Source organism: Cydia strobilella, chromosome 16, assembly GCF_947568885.1.
Source record: "Cydia strobilella chromosome 16, ilCydStro3.1, whole genome shotgun sequence".
Lineage (NCBI taxonomy): Eukaryota > Metazoa > Arthropoda > Insecta > Lepidoptera > Tortricidae > Cydia > Cydia strobilella.
In genome coordinates, this window is record NC_086056.1 from 6,239,041 (window position 1) to 6,263,414 (window position 24,374).

General features: G+C 36.4%; 1 protein-coding gene across 3 annotated transcripts in view; it reads right to left on the reverse strand.

The window, feature by feature from the left end:
* LOC134748253 (uncharacterized) overlaps window positions 1–22,432 on the reverse strand; it is a 35,774-nt gene extending 13,342 nt beyond the window's left edge. For all 3 annotated transcript variants that reach the window (XM_063682986.1, XM_063682987.1, XM_063682988.1), the window contains exons 1-4: window positions 21,474–22,432; window positions 17,843–17,917; window positions 7,390–7,514; window positions 2,257–2,313 (exon numbers count right to left, since the gene is read on the reverse strand). In XM_063682986.1, the coding sequence (XP_063539056.1) occupies window positions 2,257–2,313; window positions 7,390–7,514; window positions 17,843–17,917; window positions 21,474–22,227 (1,011 nt within the window). In that variant the 5' untranslated portion in view covers window positions 22,228–22,432. The remainder of the gene's footprint in view (window positions 1–2,256; window positions 2,314–7,389; window positions 7,515–17,842; window positions 17,918–21,473) is intronic.
* Between the last annotated feature and the right edge of the window lie 1,942 nt (window positions 22,433–24,374).

Consider the following 24,374-nt stretch of genomic DNA (forward strand, 5'->3'; position numbering starts at 1 on the left):
CAACACTGGCGTGACGTCACTACCGGAACAGGCACCAACGCGCGCCGGCTTTTCTCATCTCGAAATCGCATATAGAAAATATTCTACATTATTATCTTTTATATTATATTCAGAGGATAGCCAAAAGAGGCTTTGAGTGACAAACTTATTACGTTAATATTATAATAGGTATGCTATAAGTGATGGCAGGATCTTAAAGCAGTCCCACTGATTGATATCATTTTTGAAGTACATATTAAATATTACCGAACTAATGTTATAATACGGTGTGACAACGGCCTCATAGGCTCGGTGAGTGCGAATGCCCCCGCTTAGTTAAATCGATGCGTTCTGGGCCCGCTGATTTTATAATCGCGTGCGAGCGTGCAGAAGGAATACCTACGCACAAGTACAAACATTTGGTATTCTCGACTGGTTATGCGTGGTGCAAATTTTCAGTAGATTTTTATTGCAATGTAAATAAAATTTAACGTCAACAAAAAACTCTTCAGTTAATCAAAGTTTAAATATTAGCGATCCTATGATGGTACAGTTGAACGAGTGGTAAAAACAAAAACTCTTTTGTTAGGTAGGATATAAGTCCTTTTCTGACATCATAATATTCACAGCAACTAAGTTAAAGTTCCACTAATGTAACATAACAGTTATGCACTCTGAAAAAACCCAATTCACAGATGGACCTCTCATCGGCATAAAAAGGTATTCCTTTTCCATTAACCTAACTATAGTTATATCTATTTTTATCATAATGATAGAAATTTTTACATATACAAATAACTACGTATAACCATGATATTCTTACTTATATCATTATAAGTAAGAATAAATACAATAAGTTTTTGGCAAAAATTTCATTTTTGGTACACGCTTTTATCGCTGACTGTACTTTTCTTTCCACAGGCAACTAATACTCATTAAGACAATTCTAAAAACCCCAACAACAATTAGGTTGCGTTGTTTTATCACAGAGCTTCTATGACCACCTCCTGTCTCCATCATCAGATCAGGTCGATGGTACCATAATATTGCATTGTCACCCGACTTACATAAGTATGCAAAGTTTTAACATATTACATACATACTTACTTACATAGGTACATTGCAAGTTAATAGAAAGCTTGTAAATAAAACTTGAAATGGCAAAACTAGTCTGCCAAACGAATTTTGTATACATTAGGAAAAAAAACTATTTTGCGGTTATAGTCTGTTCGGAAAGAGAAGAGTCGTGGAATGTATTGGGCCCTATACATTCCACGACTCTTGTCTTTCCGCACAAACTCTCACTAGCATAAGAAAAACACAGTTTTATTTTATCTGCCGATGTTCCACAGACGAGCGACTCTTGCCAAAACATACTTCCAAGCTATTCTACCTTTACCGAACCACCGCGTCTTCCATCAAATTCAAATTGCGAACACTATATTTTTAAACCCCACTCGACGAAGGCCTACGCTAAACAGCCAGTGCATAAACACTTTTTTCAACGTTTATTTTTACCTCAATCGGGCACTATTAAGGTCTATTTGTCGACTTGGGTGGTCGAGGGCCCTTCACACTTCGGAACGTCACTTTCATGGTGAATATGGTTTTTGTGGCGCGAAACGCCTACGGGTGATAAACCTGAGGTATTTGTGTTTTACTTGTCACGCCATTTTTTACACGCAGTTTGATTTGAGGTTTAATATTAAGACTGGGCACGTTTAGTTTTAACCTGGATAAAGAGAAATGTTGCAACTCATTCTTCCTAAAATATATTTTGTTTTTAGAATACCAAAGTATAACTTACACTAGAGCATCAAAAGTTTACTATTCATTAAAATTGCCAATTAGAAAAATATTATAAACTGAAATAAATGTCATACACAAAATAAAAATTTGTAGTTGATGTAATTCAGTTTATAATTGATACATAGTAGTAGTTATTTCCTAGTGTAGAAAATAATTAAATTATTTTTTGTATTTTTATGATACTAATTAGCTGACTTTGCCCAAATCGTAGTGAAATCGATTTTATCATAGCAAGCATTCAAAGTCATTAATACATCAAAATTATAAAATAAAATAAAATGTACATAAACGCCATCTATCGGACTGTCAGTGAACTAGAACGACACTTGAGGTGAATGACGACCAAAGCTACAACGGGGACAACCGCACGAACGCGCCGTACTTCCATAGCGTACATATAGTCGCGGTCGTCTCTGGGAATGCCAAGAGATGTCGCTGCAGACAATAAATAAAATGAGACATACTAACCTTGATTTCTTCAAGAGTTTTCTCGCTTAACTTCGTTTCCGGTGATGCCAATCCGTTCTGAAACAAACGTGAATATAATGAGATTTCAATTAAATCTAATAACAATTCCGCTTATTTTCATGCGTTACTGTCGTCATAGTAGCGTCAGCAATGTGTAGCTTTATCCTCTGACTGTACCCAATATGTACACAAAACTAATTGATTAATACAGATCGCATGCCGGCCGTTCAGGCTCTGCTGCGCGTGCGATGCGATAAGTGCGTATTTACATACTCGGCCGTGCACTATATCCACAGACTACCGCCAACGGACTCCCTCAATGCCCCCCGTCTTGTAAAATTGAATGCAGCTCAATCATCTTATTACATAGCGGGAGCTTGTAATATCCCCTATTCCTGCAATGTTCTGCCATCTGAGTGCAGCAGCAGCAGCACTTTTACTAAACCTCACAGCTAGCCTTTTTAGTAAACCATAGAGTAACTTATACATATACATACTGTATACCTTTAACAGGTTATTGACAAGTTTTCAGTGATAATAATATATGACATTGATGCATTAAGGCGGTTTGTTTACAGAGGACCTACCGGGAAACGCGAATCCGAAATTTCGCTATCTGTCTCTTTATCGCTCGAATATGCAAGTGACGATTTTACTATGTTAGATAACGGAATTACGATTTTCTTGTTTCGCGATAGACCCTCAGATTGTGATAGTGGCGCCCCCTACGCAGTTTCGCGTAATATTCCCTATTGCCATTGGTACAAAATGAGTGTTGTCTACACGTTAACAGAACTGCTCCTTTTGGAATGAATACAGTTTAAACAAGCATGTTTTTGCAATTTTTTTATGTGACCTTTTTTGCCACTTGTGCTATTTCTAGTCAGAATCGCGAGCTCTTCTCATCCTTATAGGAATAAAAGGGTCCCAAAAAAATACAAAATTAATGAGTGGCATTTTTTTCAGAAACACTCAAATTACTCTTGAAACTAATGAGTCGGAAGTTGGAACTAATGAACAAATTAAATCATTATTTGTTGATATTTGTATTTTACAGATCGCACTTAAGCGTGGACACGATTGAAATTAATCGCGCTCTCATCCTATGAAAGCGCCAACGTGTGGTGAAAGCTGTTGCCTAAATGATAAGTCTAGTGGGTAAGTGATCATTGGTTCTATCCCTTGCGAGGTATGTAATGGACTACTTAGTTATACCGTATGAGGAATCTTGCTACTTACATATAGTTTTATGTTCACTTGTTTTTTTAGATTAAGACTTCATTAGGTTCTAGTAGAATTGACAGGTTATAAATAGTCACAATTGCACAATTTGAAGAAGGTCGCCTATGTACAGTCAAGTGTAAAAATATAGGTGCGCACATCATAATCAAGAATATGTCCCATAGCACTTATGTCAGCGAATTAAGAACTATGGGACACATTTTTGAGTAAGTTGTATGCACCCATATTTTTACACTTGACGTACAGTCAAAATGTGAGCTCAAAATATGATCTGAACAGAAAATCTCCTACACAAGTACACATACATATGACTAGGTACAACGCAACAGGGTAACTACTTTCACGAGTGCCTCAGGGTCTTCATCATTAAATTTGACCTAGTCTAGCCAGCCATATACCTAAGGGCCAACTTAAGAAAAATCGTAACAAACTAGGATCGCCATCAGCCAAATCTTTGAGGGGACTATAAAATATATACAGGTATATATTAAGTCAAGTATATATTAGAATTACTAAATAACTTCTTAGCTTCAATCCAAAACGCAGACATATTCGCAGACAAGTGGCCGTCCTTACAAAGTAGTGTCAGGATTTTTTTAAACTCTACCTATGTAACTTTGTAGTATGTATGTTTAATTTAAGTTCCTAGAGATACTCGTAGTTCGAAAAATGTATACATGTTTATGATACTGACTATGTATTAACAGTATAAGTGTCTTGGCGTAGGTCGCTGTAAACTTATACTTGTGTTTGTTTGAATAAAGAATAAAGAATAAAGTCAACAAAATATATAAAAACATTTAAACCGGGTCTATCACGAATTCATTTGGTTACCCTTATTACCGATGTTTCGACGCAGCTTTTACTGATGATTGACATGATTGGCGCGACAGTATCTCGCCGCGAGATAGGCTACCCGTCTTTTACTAACTGTATGAATTAAAAGGGGACGGGTAGTCTATGTCGCGGCGAGATACTATGCAAAATAGAAATTTCTACTATCCGACGAAAAGTCTATAAAAAAGTTGAACAAAATATTCCCTAATTTGCATAAGTCAATTGCCTATATCATAAATCAGCTAATCTAGATTAGGTTCACGGTGTATTACCGAAGGCAAGGTCCGCTAACAGCCAAACATTATACTTATCAGTTTCACTGATATCCAACTGATCGATAAAAAAAACGATGTAGGTATATGATGTTACGATGACAAGATATAGAGGCTAAAATTTCCTTGGTGCAGCCGTCAAATATATTGAAATAGCAATAAATTATGGGACAGCAGATAGTTGAAACCTCCAGTGGGATAATGCTGGACATGCTGGACATGATGATGACTTTATCCAATCCAATATGAATAAAATTTTTAATTAAATTTATATTATATATTTATATTAACTTACGTAATGATTCCTATTTAAAGGATTAACTACTACTATTTATGTAAAATATATTTTCGGATTGAAATCCAAAACGTTGCAATGTGAATTGTACAAAAATAGATATGTATGTAAATTTTATCTGTGATCTCCGTTAATAAATGTCATTTAATTATTTTAATATCTATTCCAGTTTATAATTTATATATAGTAGTATGACTACTTAAAAAAAAAAAAAAAATTATAAAATAATTTGATTTGTTCCCTAGTTGGGAGTAGTGTGGCTGTTAAACATTACATATACAAATTTAGTCGGCCCTAAGTGATTAAAAGCGTTGTGACCAATTTTAGGCGCGACGGAACGAAGACAGCATGTGTGTGTTTGTATTTCATACAAATGAACCGGTATTCAGTTAATATATTTTTGGTTGTTAATGTATATTTACATTTTATTCAGCTAATCTAATCTGATTCAGATATTGTCCTTACTTAAATACTATTAAAGAAATATTGCAAATGCAGTCCGATATTTTTTATACTTAGTTATTACCGATAACGATACCGATAACCTAATGTGTAATTAATTATATCACTATTTATTGTTTTATGTTTAAATTGTAAATTTTCCATATTTGTGCCTACGTTGTATTAATCTAGTGTAATGATTATTATCTAAATAGCTGTAATACTTTTGACAATAAATTAATATGAATATGTTTCTAACGCACTAGGTAAGTCGATGGGCCTGTTATAATTCTGTCGGTTTTGTTTTTAATCTTAATTTTCTACAATACAATTAACCCCTTATTTATACTTCGCAATAGTCGCAGTAAAACAAGTATATAATCAATCTGTCACAAAAAGGGCGATTAGTCTAGAAATACCACATAACCCGCTTTCCCCATGGAGACTGGCCAAGTTCTAGGTACCTGGTTTGCCGGTTTTCTCTGCGAAGAAATGTATGAGAGCATTTCAAAAACATTGTATTTTTATTTAACAGCACATGAAACCAGTGCTATAAAATTACAGTATTTACTAATTAATCTTTTTTTAGAATAACTGATCCATATACGTAAGTTTGCAATAGAATGTTGATACTACATATTTTGTATATAGGTATGTACTGGTTCCCAAACTTTAGACATTATAAATTTTTTTCACGAAAGCCCTGAATTACCTAATGAGGTGCTTGTAGTCTCGTATTTTTGGTATAAAATTTACCTTGTTTGCCTTTGATATGAATTAGATCAAAGTAAATGATGAGATGACGGGTGACAAATAGAAAAACATACCTACTGCGCTTACCTTACTAATATTCATTTGCGTTGTTTACTTGGCCACTATTCTGGCATACATTAGTGGTTTAAAAATAACGATAACATTTTTGTATCTGTCTGTGTATTACCCAGACGTCACTTAAAGTCAAGAGCAGACGATTGGATCTACGTCGTCCTATCGCTTAAATAATGTTTACTTTTAATTTTTTTTAATTTATATACATGTTAGTCTATAAGGGTATTTGTAATATGAGCCTTGTTGCTTGATCAAAAATTTTAATTAATCCTCCTGAGACACAGAAGCAATTGTTTGGTTTTTGAATTTGGAACCCTTAGTTACTCAACAAAAGTTCAAAATAGATTGTGGAATATGTACAAAAATTTGTACGCGGGGTCTTAGGAGGATAAATAAATCAATTTCTTGCAATATATTTACCGCGAAGGTAAACAAATCATATCTGAGCTATCTGACGCCAGGTCCCGTTTAGAAATAATTCGATCGGTTCACCTTCACTTGACAGGTCAACGACCGTTACATGATACTGCCGTTTTGGACCGGCGCCAGAATTCGCCGGATTATCCAGACGGTCGACCATCGGACAATTCGGGAAGTGACGTGCTAATAGGGAATATTACGCAAAACTCTGCGTAGAGGGCGTCACTAGCACAAACACAGGGCCTACCGCGAGAGTTCGGTTTCTGCCTCTCTATCACTTGCATATTCGATCGATAAAAGGTAATGGACATTGCTGCGATGTAAAATGCAAAGCAAAAGCAGTGTGTATAAATGTGCTGAGGAATCCATAACACAAAATTTCCTTTGGCTTGCTTGTTGTTGTTTAAAGTTCTTTTAAGTTTTGGTTTGGAATGCTAAACGAAATACCTAAATTAGAAATAAATGCTAATGCTAATGAAATAAACACGATAAACTCTACATCTTAATCGGTCGGTAATATAGGCAGTTGGGGCAGGTGAACTTACTAAAATAAACTTGGAACACAATAACGAAATATACTTAACGTCGGTGAAATGATACATTTATGCAAAAACTGACAATCGAGCAGCGTAACACGGTATGGAACGCGTATATCTCTAAGCGTAGACTGTCATGAACTAATGATGATGATGCCCGCGCGCATAGCACATCCTTGTGTATCCAATGCTGAGTTTCAGATCAGACGGTCATGTGACCGGGATGATCGCCTAATAGCTTTTACAGCATGTTCATACATACATCTCTCTCCAGCAGCATGGCACGGACTCGCGCGTATAAGGCCTCTTCCCGTATCCGCGCGGAGTCCCGGATCTCGCGGACTAGGTCGGTCACGTAGCCGGGCGAATATTGACCGCCTACTAAACCTGGAAAATAGTGAACAAACATTATTACAAGTCTCAACAGTACGCTGTAACTCTTGTAGAAGTAGCATCAGTAGCATGTATGTACCTGGGGCCCGTTTATCAAAAGCTTGCAGCTTTTAATACAAGTGGAAGTCTCTTTTCTAACAAAAGCTGTCAAAAAGGGACTTCCACTTGTATTACAAGTTACAAGCCTTTGATAAACGGGCCCGTTCTTAAATTTTTTCGAAAAATGTACATAAGTAGGTATGTTACATGGTTTATTTTATAATAATTTCGGTCAGCAATGTTGCGTTAAAGCGATCTGCCAGCTACAATGATTAATTAAACTGTAATATGAACCTCAATGATCACCTGTCTAAATTGTGTTTTTACTTTTTTGCAATTCAACTACGGTGCACCGAAACATGCTTCAACATTTTCAACGTCTGTATATCTACAGTATCTACACTAATAAAATGATCATATTTTTTTGCATTTACTCTCATAAATAGATTCTAGTCCAATCCCAGCTAAGTATCTGTACATATATTCATACTTTTCTTACGCAACTGCAGTTTAAAACAGAAGCTATCAGCCTAGGTCACCAACGAAGCGCACGCGATACGAAGCTGATGGATAATGGATACGTAATTCAGAACAGGACCATATCTAATGTTCGTCTGCAACTGTAGAAAAAGGGGGGCCGATTCACTTATTCCTGCGCGTCAGATTCCTAATGATACGACTCAAGGTCGGATCAAAACGATCAAAACCTTAACAATTGTTGAAACAGGATCGGACGAACAGATTTAAATTCTGTCAAGCTTCGAAAGCTATTTTGTTATAAAAAAGCTTTTCATATTGTACAAGTATTATAAATTATGAAGGTGCCATGGCAGGTACATTAAAAATATACTCAGTGATTTCCTAGGTTTGAAAGTCCAAAAAACTCATGCACAAGCAAATGCAAAATAATCTTGATTTGAATAAAAAAATTGCGATAGAAAGAGAAACCGCATTTAAGACAGTAACTTTCTTACGGATGTATGATCAACAGGAGGTATAATTTGCACATAATTGAGTAAGATAAAAGACCCCGCATTACCCCAGATAAACAGAATTTAAGTTGCGAGAACAGAATAAACATAATTGAGTAGGTACTAATTTTTAAAGTGTTTCTTACTTTCATTAGTTTCATTATAGAAAAGTAATAAACATTCATTAAAATTCAACATTTTATCTGAACCGTTTTTAATGTGGCTTAGTAAGCTGAAGTCATATAAACCTCCAGGGAAAACCAGAAAAAAATCCGAAAAATCTACAGTTCTTATTTTTGAGGATTCCGTCGAAAAGATCTAACTGTCAGCTGTGCCAATTTTAACTAAAATGGTCATAAATAAAGAGATACATTTTCATAAAATAAAAAAAGTTGATATAAGACTCAGTTAAAACACATGTTTGTAATCACACCCAACTAAAACGCTCCCTTTTTTAAAGTCGGCTTAAAATAACAGCTAAGTAGGTGCGTAACCCTTTAACATTCTACATGCACCAATTGGATACTAAAATTTAAACACGAACACGCCATCGCCATTACAAGCGTGACATGCATCTTAAAATCTTTGTAAATACCAGTTTCTTTGAATACTCTTATTCATTATAAATTGTTATTATGTTACCTGTTTTATTCATACTAGCATATAGATTTATTACAAATGGCGCCAAATGTCTATAAAAATATTGACAAATAGCATGGATGTAAGTAAAGGGACCTCCCTTTACAGATATGGCACCCGGCGCTCGATCGTGATTCGTGAGCCATCAAATATAGGTTCCGGAACCTATATTGAGTAAGTCGTACGGCTGACGCCAATATGTCGACATTGTCCCAAACTCCCAATCAACTACTAAATATTGCCTGCATTTTAGTTTTGTCAACTATGAACGTCACGCGTCTATTAATAATAAAAGGTCATTGACAAATAGAGATAGATTGTTTGTCGTTCAATCTTACTAGTAAAAAAAACTAATCCTTTTATCCCGAGTTACTGTAATAACATCTAGGAGATTGTCTAAAGTGTCTAAGCTCACCGAGAAATAAAACGAATTGTCTGCCAGTGAAACGAAAACCCGTAAAATATAGTCTAGAGAAAGCAATGCGTAGTTTTTTTTTCGGTTTTTATGACGTCTACAAAGTTGCTCGTTAAAATAGATTACAATTTTACGATTTAAATCTCTAAATAGCCAAAATGTTTTTAGTTTTTAAATATATTTTATAATAATATGTATTTTAAGGTATTTATTTATGGGCCAATAGTTGCCTAAAAATAAAGATTTTCATTTCATTTGATTTTATTTCATTTAGTCCGCCGCTAGTACCTTTTTTCGTGTGCAATAAAGTTTAAAATAATAAATAATAATAATATTATAGATACACGAGATTACCGCCATGTGGGAAGTTGACTCGACGATCATTGTTCCGATAGTCGTGTCAGCGAACGGTCTCATAGCGAAGTCTCGACCAACACCTAGAGAGACTCGCTAGGTGGTTGGATCAAGGGTCAGATGTAGAAGGCGGTAATTTTGGACACGGCGCGTCGGTTTCTCACTCTACGGCCCTGACCACCGGCAGCTTGGGCCCTGCCCCGCTGCTTCTCATAATGTGTTTATGTGTATTTTGTATTGTTTTGTAAGTGTTTTTATATTTTACTTTTATATTCATATTATAAATGACCTAGCCTAAGATGGAAAATAAATAAAGGAAATATTAACAAATGATCACTCAATTGAATACCTAATTTTTGTTGAATAAAGCTCTGCGCAGACGAAAGGACGTAGCATTAGATAAAATAGCTAATCCAAGTGGTTTATGGTTATGACTATGATTTATGAGCCCAGAGGGAAATTCAGTCCTACAAGGTAAATTAATGGGCACCGACGTACCTAATAAAAGCTTTGTAATTTGTAATTCGCATGAAAATGAGTAACATGGTAACTCATTTCATTTTATAACAATATTTTTAACAACAAGTAACAATATTCTAAAAGGACCTGACCTGCAAAAGTAGAGTGGCAAAGTGTATTAATGTTGTTTATTTGAGACCGTGACAGGCACAGCAAATTTATGATTAGGTATTACACAAACAAACAACAAACAAATACACAAATAACACAACAACAAACACAAATATTTAAAGTTTATCTCCCTGGGCAACTGCTGGTCTAGAATTCCGCTTGTTATCAAACCTGAGATGTTTACGTACACCATCCACATGCTATTAAATTAATAATTAATTTAGCATCAGATTTCTATTTGATTATTCTAAGAATAAACTGTTTCTAGTTGTTTCAAGGGTTTCAAGCATTTTTATTGGGAAATATCACTCCTTATTCATAATTGAGGTAAATCATTGTCCATCTTTGATTAATCATGGTAAACAATAGATATCGCTCAATAAATGTTAGTGGTTTAAAAAAATTGCCAACTAAAATATATGCATTATTAAACAGGTTGAAAAAGTTACACATTTAGACGTTAAAATACCTTTGTGTAAATTAGAACGTATTGATTTTATAAAAATAAGCATCGAATAAATAAATCAATATTACAGGGATATTCTTCCACAAATTGGCTAAGTCCTACGGTAAGCTCAAGAAGGCTTGTGTTGTGGGTACTCAGACAACGATATATATGTATAATACTTATACAAATACTTAAATACATCAAAGACTCAGGAACAAATATCTGTTTTCATCACACAAATAAATGCCCTTACCGGGATTCGAACCCAGGACCATCGGCTTCACAGGCAGGGTCACTACCCACTAGGTCAGACCGGTCGTCGAAGAATTTTGAGATCCGATTTTCTGGGCCTACATCTACAGTGGCGCCAAATGGTGAGCACAAAAACGGTAGCCCTCATTGTCACTATCAGAAACACTTTAACTTATCATCAGTCGACCTTAATTATCTTCGCACTAAGCACAGTGTGGACGATGGTATAGTAGAAATTATTTGAGATGAAAATCTGTTCTAATATCGACTTTATTAACTTGAAAAGAAGATTCAAATTGTAAATTGTAACCATACATAACCGATTAGCCACGCTTATTTTGTTTGGTTTCATTAAAATTGCTACGATTTTACTTGCTTTCAATTTCAAGAGTCCACGCGTTCTCAAACTTTGTTTAATCGTAAAGCTTTGGAAAGTTGGAACAATGGAGTGCTTTCTATTTCAAAAGAACTAAGCTAGGTCGGCCATAAATGATATTGCTTTTAGTAATTCAGGCCACGCTTCGAGATTAGTGCTGTTAATTGCTAGAACAAAAAGAGGATAACCTTCATTTGTCTTTTTATTGCGAGTATCGAGTTTCTATTAATCGATTTCTTAGAATTGATTGGTTGCGAATTTTACTGCTTAAGATAGAAAAAAGATAGAAACGCGGATATTACGCGGATACAACACGGGGCGTAAGTTAAATATTGCAAACGAGAGTATAGTTAAATCACGACGGCTTGCCGGAGCAATTTATAGACTCGAGTTTGCAATATTATTACGCCGCGAGTTACACACAGGGCCGGATCTAGGGTAGAGCGAGTGGAGCGGCCGATCTAGGCGCCGGATGGCAAGGGGGGCGCCAAAATGGCAAATGAGAAAAAAAAGTTTTAAAAGACGCGAGTGTGACGCGGGCCCAAAATACGGTTCGTTTTGCTTTTGGGTAAAAAGCTTCAACGAAGGGCGCCAAAACCCGATTTCGCTCTACCCTGATCAAGGACTCGGGCCGGTACTGGTTACACACAATGTTTTTCATAACACTGGCAATACAAAAATGAAGTATAAAGACAAAAACTGTTAATTATAATACTAGAAACTTCATAACTCCCTAGGGCAAACGCGTTTTCTATAGTTCTCGCTAAGCCTGCGGGCAAATCCACGTTTACTGAGCGAGTGCTGTGATGAAAAAATATTGAGCTTGCTGAATGTCAATGTGCTCGGCAAATTTCAAGCGTCATCTAATTTTTGAGAGGGAGTTTGACATCTTCAAAAAACCTTAAATAGAGTTATTTAATAAAAGTTATAATGAGGTCCTTGTCAGAAAATAGTAGATTATACAACAAGGGCATAAAGCGATCCATACCCATCCGAGGCAATTTATTGGTCCGAGCGCAGCGAGGACCAATATAGTCGAGGATCAAAATGGACATTTATAGAGTAGAATATACAAAAATAGCCAACATGTTAGGTTATTTTACAGTATTTAACTCAAGACTAATGAAAATTGTACTCGGGCCGGTCGGGGGCGTGGGGCACGCAGTCCGAGACCGCGCCGGCAGGACTGGTATTCGTATGGCAGATTTTGGACGTTATTGCTAAGTCAGTAAGGGTATTAATAGACGATTTTACTTTGTGCACTAGAGCTTAAAAAGCGGTTTTATGTCGTCTACGCACAAACTTTACGACCATGAGAAGTGAAAATAATAATTTTAGAACTTAAGTATTGATTTACACTAAATCCTATTATATATTTAGGTCTATAGAATAAGAAATATAATACCTAACAATGAAATTTAAATATGATAAAGGCACACATATTTACTATTTACACATAAACACACATACCTTCACAACTTATGAAGCTATAGGTACATACTTTCCTTTTCATATTATTTTTATTACCCTTCATATTGTACCCGAATTTCACTATTTAGACTATTAAAAGTTTGGATGCCACTCTGAACTGGATAAAGGTGGCAGTTGTCAGTTTTGTCAGGCCGTGACTTCTGTAGTTCTGTACGTAATACTATTATCCATCCGTCCATAGAAATCGATTCTCACCGTTTTGCCTAATTTTAAGCCAGTTTCGTACTTTTTCTACGCCTCTAGAAGAAAAGAGAAGCCATATTACCTAGCTCCGATTTCCCTGAGAATTTTTTGACGCGCTGCCACTGATGTGTAATGAAGTTGTTATGATATGAACCGACTAATGAAAAGACTAGGCATAGTAACCTCGTCTTCCATTAATGCCTGCTTTTTGTGCTAAGATTTATTTACAACTACCGTCAGTCGTTATGAGCACGCAATGCACACTTTCCATCTATTCTTTCTATGTTGTGTTTACATACACATTTCCTTTATAGATAGATTAGTGATTAGTGCATTCAAATAAGGTTCAAAGGAAATAGAGTTTGTAAAGGGTTGCAAGTTTATTAAAATTACGCTTATTAGTACAAATCAATAAAATGGAATGTGTCGACCGTTTTGTATAATTAATTGGATGACTTAAAACCAGTTAAAAAAAAACTATCTGCACCTACTGTAGTTATGAGGAAAGACACGTAATAACTCAAAAGTACATATCTGCACTATTAGTAATAGTAATAGTGCAGATATGTAATATTAGTATATTACTAAAACACAATTGAACTTTTTTTTAACCCGTTATACAGGCTATTTTGTACCTAGGTCTAAAGCTTTAAGAAGGTGGTAGCTGAGGTAGGTATATTTAGATTTCTTTTGCATGTCTTGGAACAATGTTTTTTTTTTCAATATTATTAGAAAAATAGTTAGAATTTGATAGTTACGTATCAAACACCGTGTATTTTTTTTCTTATCTGTGACTGTAAATATTTAAATCCTTGCACTTATTTATCAAAAAAGCCATGTTCCCATCGATATCGGTAAAAGAATGACACTATTTTCGACTTAATTACATTCACAACAAGGGTACATATCAATTGACATTAAACAAAGCGGTTAAAAGGTTAACGGTAACTTCACACGCGTTTCCTGCCGTAATGTAGGAACTTAATGACACCCTTTTTTGTCGAAGCCAGTTCAAGCGTTACATACACTCATCCACAATGTTAACTGACAATTGGTAGACCTTATTTCAAAGATATAAGGTCCATGATTAGTTAAGAGTGTTGCTGTTTGTATGTCCGTGTCAAACGCAACGCAACCTTCCTCAACACTTCTAAGTAGCTAAACAAAGAGTTACTAATTGTAAGAAATATTTTAATCTACTAATAAATCGTGCCCAAGTTGCAGTCTGGTTGCAGTCCGTCTGTACCGGTCCTAAATGAAATACCTACAAGATCAAAACTATTATATACTCAAACGTCTACTTTTGAATACAGTTACAGCTTAATGTACGGATCCGTATAGCGCCATCTAGATCAACTTTCAAATTCGAAGCACGAATTGTCTTCGACTTTAGGGCCGGTGCAGTCTAAAAAGTCGAAATTTTGTGTGGTGTAATTAATGGACGACCCCTTATACAATCAATGATTTTTTAGTAAAAAACCAGCTATACAGGATACTTACTTTAACGTCTACCGACCAATTGTGCGTGCATGTTACGTTTAACACATACCAACTGAAATACATAGCAGTTACATCAAGTATTTTAGCAATTACTAAAAAATATTGCAAGTTGGATCAAGTTTATCTACACGTTACGTAAAATGTTAACCTACGGTGGAAGTTAAATCCATATTATCCATATCCATACTAATATTATAAATGCGAAAGTGTGTCTGTCTGTCTGTTACCTCTTCACACCTAAACCGCTGAAAACTTGGTATGGACATGGACAAAAAATAAATAATAAGGGGTGTACTGAAAAAATAAAACTGTAAAAGGAGTGGTTTTTTGGCAGCGGGTTCGTGTGACTCTTAACTTAAACCAATCTGTTATCTATTATTAGTGACAAACAAAGGTGTAATTCAGTTAAGTGACGCCAATTGGCATTGAACGAAAATACGGGCTAGTCACACTCGTCACCGTGTCATTGCCGGTATCTCGGTAGTTGGATGATTGACAACTATTATGGAGGCAGATTCGAATTATACGAATATGATTATATCGAGTTGTTATTTGTCGTAGTATGACCCTCTCGCAACAATACACGACTGCGACCGTGATAAATAAGTTTCATCTTACACAGATCGACATAACTCGGCAGTAAATTCAATAAGGCTTGTGATGTGGTAAATAAGTAATAAATAACTCGTTACTAAAAGACAAAACCCACTGCCTACTCTTCATCACCAGTTTCGTAAAATTCAATTGTAAAACCAACTTTTTGAATGGAATTCATTCATTAAATGGGTATGCACTTTTGTAGCTGGGTGTACCTACGACGTACAGTACCGGTCAAAAGTTTAAGTTCACCCCTTGTTTTCGGTACAAATGAGTTTATTTATTTATTTATCGTATGGCAATTATATTTTACACTGTTCATTTATTAGCTAGCTTATAATCTAAATCTACATTTGTCCAAGTAGGTGATGGCTGCACTCGTTACGGTTTTAAAATCTTCCACTGGGCCATCGTACTTTGTCAGTGGGCACTCCAAGACGATATGCCGAACAGTTTGCTTTGGGCATCCGCATTCGCAGCACTCCTGATCACTCCATCCCCATTTTTTTCGGAGGTACGCACAGTGGCCGATTCCTGTTCTCAGACGGTTAAGCATGCACCAGGCACGGCGTGATTCATTGAACCCAGGCGCGTGGCTCCGTGGGTTTAGCTCAAAGAGATCAGATGGGACGTCTGCCTGTGACCATTCTTCGGACCAGGTTTCGTTCAGGTTCCACTGAGAGCATGGTTGGTGGGTAAGGAGAGCCGGTGGGTTTCTGGACTTCAACCTTGTACATCTGAACGTAGCCAAGTCTCTGTTGAGAGGCAGTTCCGGTCGTTCATGAGCTTTGTTAACTTCTCTGAGCAGATGGTGTTTGCGACGGAGGTGGGGAGGGGCAATGCCACTTAGAGCTGGGAGCCAATGAGTACTTTCGTGCGATAAGTTTTTGCCGAACTGGAAAAAATTATAGCATAAAAGTACTCATTTGTACCAAAAACAAAGGGTGAACTTGACTTTTGACCGGTACTGACTGTACAGTTGAAGGCAAAAATATCGATCCAGACAAATGGCTCAAAAATATGTGAACACGAGTTTATTGTCTAAGGTGTAAGAGCGTACACATATTTTTGAAGCTTTGGGAATATATATATATTTATGCCCTTGCCTGTACATCGAAAACGTTGCATACATTGTCCCTGGCATGTCGGTGCATAGCTATCGTAGAGTCGTAGAATGATTCTTTCGTTTCTTGCGCAAATAGTTAATCGCTACTCGCTCTATCGCCATTGGTGAGACAGCTGCCTAACTGCAATAGCAAGACTAGTATGATACTAGTTTGACCCCAGCGTACGGAGTAGGAGCAATAAAGGACCCCTAGGTTATCGTATCACTGACATTTGAATGGGTACTTTGAATGTGTGTCATGTTTTAGTTCATAATCGGAGTAGACTCTTATTGCACCACCATTGCAGATCGATGTGAGAGGCGCTTCCAGAAGCACTGTAACCTTTTACATTGCTCGCTAGGTTATGTATGATTGTTTTTGAGTGTGTTATTATGTATATATTAATTTAAGGTACTAACCTAGCTCCAAGGTAGTAACCTAAGGTAGTAACTTTTGTTACTAACAACTATGGATATTATGTTTCCGAAATAAATTATTTGAATGAGTTCCTATCGTAAATGCAAACAAATAGTAGGTATAAATATAAGTATTAAGAGCCCATCAATGTGCTCACTAGCGCCACTGCTAAATAATTGTGATTATTTAAATTTAACGATAGAAATAAAATAAGGGCCGCTATGTACTGTATTTTGTATTTAAGTACCTTTTGAATACATTATAATAGTTTTTACGTTGCTGGATTCGTCAATCTATGCGTCCAAAGTTAAAACGGCCGTTTTTGTTTTGAGTTCATAGTTTGATGATACAGCAATATAAAAACTAGTTTGATTTATTCAAAAAAAGTACTTAAATACAAAATACAGTACGTAGCGGCCCCCTTTTTCAAATATCTATCGTTAAATTTTAATATTTACAATTATTTAGCAGTGGCGCTAGTGAGCACGTGGATGGCGTCTTAATTTAAAAAAAAAATTTCGCTGCCGTATCTCTGGTCCATTACATTAGTGTTTTGCTCAAAAAAAGTTAGGTATAAGACTACTACTTGTCTCAGACAGTTGGTATAAAAGTTACACAATGACTAAGACTAGTTTATATCGTGTTATAAATCTTAACATAATACAAGTTATCATCAGAGTGTCTACTCACCTCACTGTTGATTGCAGTTTGCACGCAATTTTAGATAAGTGCTCGGCTAAGGGTGCTAAGTAGGTGCAACGAATTCAATCGATCGATTAAATGCCGCAGTGTAACGCAAATCGCAAACGGGTGCGTTACGCGGGGGAGCGGGGGTCAAAAATATTCGAAAATTGCGTTACGTAATATTTGTCCGTCCTAATAGCAACCTAATTCAGAATCTTACCATTATTGCCACCAATACTGGAACTGGATCCTTTCTGCCAGATATTGTGTTGTGTTCGCAGGCTGTTTAGTTCGGCTGAAACAATCAGAACCAACAAAATTGAAATTAGAATTAGAAACGTCGGAATGTAGGTATTTAAAATTCATTATACATATAATAAAAATAAAATAAAAGCCTCTTATTCCGACTCATTATCTGTTTACAATCTAGGGTTAAATCTAATATTATATTGATTAATTTTAACTGATATCTAAACACTATTGGTTTTATTTCTATTTGAATGAGCGGACCTCCTCGTCAGTAAAGGCCTCTCCCAGTTTGCGCCAACTCTCTCTGTCTCGAGCCTTGGTGTGCCAGTTGCACGGGACGTGCTTTGTTATGTCCTCTATCCACCTAGTTTGTGGTCGCCCTTATACATATACAGGGTGGCAAAAAAAAGTGCATTCCCGTTGCCAGGGAGGTTTTGGGATTACACTGAGCAACTTTTACTATGGGAACAACGACGAAATCGCAAAAAATTTTTTTTCCCCTCCATAGAAAATGGACCATCCAAAATGTATGAAACAGTCAAACTTTTTTTCGCGATTGGTCCAATAGTAAAAGTTGCTCAGTATAATCCCAAAATCTCCCTGGCAACGGGAATGCACTTAGTTTTTAGCCACCGTGTATATTCCGTTAAAATAGTTTTATTTCAATTAGAATCAGTTAAAATAAATCCTAACAGCGATTTCCCGTTTGCATGCCTAATTGGTCTTGTGATCTCATTTCAATAACAATCGCAAATACTTCAACAATATTATCATATGAGTCAACAGCAGAAACTTTTAAACTATGCAAATTGGTTTCTTTAGTGGGTACCTACACAAATTTGCAAGAAGCTCTATTTTAGTCACATACATTGTCAAAAGTAATAAAAAGTATGTCAAAATTTTACCGTCTCAGGGTTAAACAAGTACAGTAACAACAATCAGTGCTATCAAATAACAATATGCTGTCCAAATTAACCAAGGTTCTACTTAACTGCCTTTTAAGGAGGTTCCAGTTAAGTAGATTATTGTCCTTGCTTGTAGCAGAGATAGGTAAATATAGACTGCCAATCTTAATAGTGTAGTGCAGCGGCTCTCAAACTTTTTTGGTGACAGAACCCTTTCGGAAAGCAAAATATTTGATGGTCGAGCCGCAAATTAAAATTTGTCCTTCATCACTGTGAACCAGACATACCTATAGAAGAGCTGTTTTTTTTCTTATTGTTAAAAATAAAGTTATCGCGTAGCCCCAACGGAGCCACGGATGCTGCAAGTAACACAGAGTTACTTGCAGCGTCTCATAACTGTTATAATCAGCGACAGAATGAACTACTTAGCAGAATCTCTGACACATATTTTGATTAATTTCAATAGCGTTTTGACTTGCACCAGGCACACACTGTACTATTTGGTCAATTTGGCTTGGCAGAAAAACAGACTGACATTAACAAACGTCTGTCAAATCTAACAGACCATTGATAATCGCTTGTCCCTATTTCTGATTGTTAGAAAGATACCTAATTTACCGTCTACCGTTCTCCAACTCTCCCTCAATTGCTCAAAGGTTAACTGGAAGAGATCCCTTAAGGGATAAGTTCGCCTTTGTACAAATGATGCGTTTTTCTCGTGTTTTATGTTTATTTTTGTACAATAAAGAGTTTTACTACTACTACTACTACTACTACTAATTTAACAAAGAAAAGAAAAGAGAAAGATTGCAAGAGGAGGATTGTAAGAGGTTGCAATGTTTTATGAATTTTAGGAATAAGGGGGATAGTCTTTATCAGTCTATGTTGTGCTCATACTCATAGTCTATATGGTATTAAGCAGAGGTTAAAGTGGCATACAAAACAAATTTATCAGAGATCTTGCCAATAAAACTTATAATTACAACAAGAACGAGGAACACATTGTATGGAGACTACCAGATCTTATTAACACCTTGTCTCTTCATGTGGGTGGATCAAAACATTTGACCATTCTCCTTGACTTGCTTACTATTGTGTGGGACGTATGCATTTGAAAGTGTTTTGTGTGGGTAGCTACTGTGTTGTCTAATTTAAGACAGATGTTCAAAGTAAATTGGTTAACTTACTTAACCCTTTAGGTAGTACATCATTTTTGAGTTGTTGGAATCATTTCTTTCAATTCATTGGATTTCAAATTAAATCGACCATATCCTGGCATCTTGTCACAATAAGAGTTAAACAGTAAATTCATAAGATGGTAGATTTTCGGGTAAACCAACTATATCTTGTTGTTATTCTATCTCGCTAGAGAAGAATTATTCTTAACTTACACTGAAAATAAATTTATTTGCCCAAATTGTTTTGACTTTTGTCACATTTTCTAGAGCCAAAATAGAATGAATTTATCTTGTAAGATTATACCTAGCATGGTATAAAGTAACGCGGGTGACAAGTTAAAATCTTCTATTCATATACTATCTGCTCTAATAGTTTTGTCACAAATGTAGTTCCTGATTTCATCCGACAATGTAAAGCAATGGAAACTCATGGACTACTTTATAACTACTCTATAGTAGCTGACCAACTGTATTCACTCATGCTCTAATTGCAGAAACAACTGAACTTCTATTATTACAGTTACTACAATGCAGTTAATATTGTTGTTAGTGTTGTTGTGGTTTACATAGTCAATGTTACATCCTAGTTTGTTAGATTTATAAATGAATGATTTCTTTCGAGCAGAAGATACATCTGCAAGCAATACTACAATTTTATTAAATTTAAGGAAAATATTGAGAAATCTTCGGGCAAGATTCAAACTCGCGACCTTTTGGACTGGTGTTCCATTTTTTCCTTAATTTTTATAGATATGACTTATTAAATGGAACCATAAGTCACCATAAAATTTGTTACACATTGGCTTATTCCAAAATATACAGGTCTCTACTCTCTAATGTCTTTAAAGCTGAATCTGGGTCACTCTTAAAGCTCTGGTTTTTATTTAAATTAACAAAACTTATATTTTTAGGGCATTTATAAGCCCTTTCCATAATGGGTCATCTACTCAGTGTTTTAGTAAAACATAGCATAATATTTAGAATAGAATAGAATATTTTTTTATTGTATAACTGTGTACATAAAACACATTATATTTTTTAACAAACTATGCCACTTTTGTCCCCAGGCTGATTCCTATCAGCCAGAAACATCAGCTATCAGAAGAACCACAAATAAAAACCGGCCAAGTGCGAGTCGGACTCGCGCACGAAGGGTTCTGTACTATTATCTGTAAAAACAGAAAAAATAACCACTGGTGTATTAGAGCCCCTTTATTTAATTCTGTTTTTTAGAATTTGTTGTTATAGCGGCAACAGAAATACATCATCTGTGAAAATTTCAACTGTCTAACTATCATGGTTCATGAGATACAGCCTGGTGACAGACAGACAGACGGACGGACAGCGGAGACTTAGTAATAGGGTCCCGTTTTACAATTTGGGTATGGAACCCTAAAAAATAAAGCAACAAAGATGTGCTGGCGGCTTCCTCACACAATATATACAAGTTGATCCACCCTTAAAACTGAGTTCTTTTATAATTCACAGTTTTCCATTAAAAAATATATAAATTAGTTACCTCTGGTTTCTTGTAAGTCTTTATTCAGTCTTTCATTGGTCATCTTCAGGCTCGTTATCTGGTCCAAGAGGTACGTCAGCAGTCTACTGCCAACCTGACTCCCGGACAACCCCGAGCTGTCTTCCGACACAGAGTCCACCTCTCCGTTAGCCGGGCGGGCTATATCAGGCAATCCTTGCACGCAAGGATCGCTGTATCTCCGCGCACACTCATCCTTCTCATTGGTATTCATATCACTATTGGAATTCGTGTCGCCAACTGATGTAACAATAGGCGGTAAGCTCGCGAAGTCTTGGCTATCTGAGCAATTCTTTGGTTGGAAGTAATTAGTGTTTAATGGGGTGCTGTTCGGCGTGCTGCAGTCCTCGGGCTTCTCACTGCGACGGGGCGGCCGCGGCCGCTGCACCTGCACACTCTTGTTGACACTCTGCACGTAACGGTACTCGGGAGGATACATCGGCATCGCAGGACTGCAGTAGGTAGGCGGCGTAGGCAGCGACATTGGCTCCGCGTAACCGAACATGTTAAACCTGCACGGGTCGTAACCCGGCGCGAACTGCGAACCCCAATTCATATTCGGTGTCATAAAAGAATCATACGTATCCATACTGGGTGTAGACTCCTGTATATGGCACATAGTTTTGTCCAACCATTTAGATAAATATGAACCTTTGCTTCCTCGAGATTTTTTCCGCTTTCCCAGGGGACTGTTTTTATTCGCATTACCGTTCACTTGCACTGGCGTTGAAGCCATTTGATCGCACACAAATAAGCACAAAAAGTTTCTAAACAAAGAAGCACTTGTAACTGTATAATTATTATCTCATCGTTGCCCACACATCGAACCTTGTTTAGTAGTCACGACCGAGAAAAAACAAACAATAAATATTCATCGACCGAGCGGAGGAACGACTATACCTCGATTCAATTTTTCAATTTCGATTGACCAATGACATGACGTTATCAGCTGCTGTCACAACCTGACATTTTGGCCTCAAAGACGTACTTCACTGAATGCTAAATTTAAAAGGTGTTTCCAAGCAATTAATAAGTTTTAATGAATTCCTAACAACTTACAGACTATAAAACTTTGTGTATAGTTATAATAAACTTGCTAAATGTTATACGTCTACTTTTAATTAATTTAAGCCTTAACACGAGTCAAAAAATAAACAGTTTACCATAACCATAAACACGCTAACAGTAATCAATTATGAAAAAACACCACAAAAAATGTTGCCTGAACCAAAAATATGCTAATAGTAATTAAATATTAAATTATTATATTCAATGCACACAGTTCAAATTATTAATTATTTTAATGAAACTTAGGACAAGGCATTTAACAAAAGAAATTAGATAGATAGACCATATATAGTTGGTCAAACCAATTTGTCAGTCAGTAACAACCAGGAAAATTATACTCATCCCTTTCTTTTGGGCGCTAGTACTAGTGTAAGACAAAGATAGTATGATTCTCTCTGTCTATGTTTGAAATGAGACAGTCCTTTGACAAACTATAAACTCCAACTTACAATAACTACGTATATTAATAAAATTCGGGGATAGTACTGCCATCTACTATCGTATATATACACTACGCATCAATGTTTTTGGAGATTTTCGTTAGATGGCGTAGACAGACGAATTTAGAATACTAATTCTTATTTATTTGTTCTTAAATAAAAATAATAGCGAAGTATCAGACTGGGTCGGTCGTTCACCTAATGCGGCCATAAAAATACAGATAACTGCTATTGGCGGATTCCTTAATATACTAAAGGATGACTCACGTTAGACCGGGGCGTGACCGGGCCGGAGCTTCCGGCGCGTTGTTTTCTATGGAAAGCATTACGTCATGACCGGGGCTCGGGAGTGCGACGGTGCGGGCACGGTACGGGCCCGGGCCGGTCATGCTATGTGCAAAGGCCTGACATCCCGGGGCCTCCTGACAAGCCATTGCTCTTGGGGTGGTATTCCACTTGTTGAAGATCTGTGTCCAATGTGCATTGCGTCTCATTCTCTCATTAAGCAAAATGTGAAACGCAAATACACGTTGGACCAAGATTGGACAGATGGAATACCACCCTTCGCAATATGCATGCCCGGGTGTGTCGGAATATATTTGCCAAAATAAAAAGGTTGCAAAACGTCATAAATTTGTTTCTTAAATATGATGGTTTAGCTAATTCGTTACTTGGTCGGTTTATGTTCATGACATCCCGGGGCCTCCTGACAAGCCAGAGACTCGATTCTTCTCTTGGGGTGGTATTCCACTGTTCAAGATCAGTGTCCAATGTGCATTGCGTCTCACTCTCTCATTAAGCAAAATGTGAAACGCAAATACACGTTGGACCAAGATTGGACAGATGGAATACCATCCCTTCGCAATATGCATGCCCGGGTGTGTCGGAATATATTTGCCAAAATAAGAAGGTTGCAAAACGTCATAAATTTGTTTCTTAAATATGATGGTTTAGCTAATTCGTTACTTGGTCGGTTTATGTTACTTGGCGCAAAGAGAAGTTAATCAACAATGACTGTCAATCTCTTTAAAAAAGCACATTACCATAAATAAAGCTATTACACAATGCTATATATTGCCGGTTTTATAAAAAGCAATTAAAGATTAGTACATCTATTTTAGTCACACTGGCTCTACATTTTACTTCAGATAGTTGATAGCGCCAGACAGCCAGTTGCCTAAGAATTTTTTTGCCAATTTTAATAGTTCCGTACATTTTTTGACTTAATTGCATTGAAATAAAAAATGTTCCCAAGAAGCAGAGTTTTAAGAAGTAAAGACTGCCGTTTCAAACATATACCTAGTTGGAATATCATATTACAGACAATGAAATAAATTATATAATAAGTATACATGTCGTTACGTAAGATTTGTTA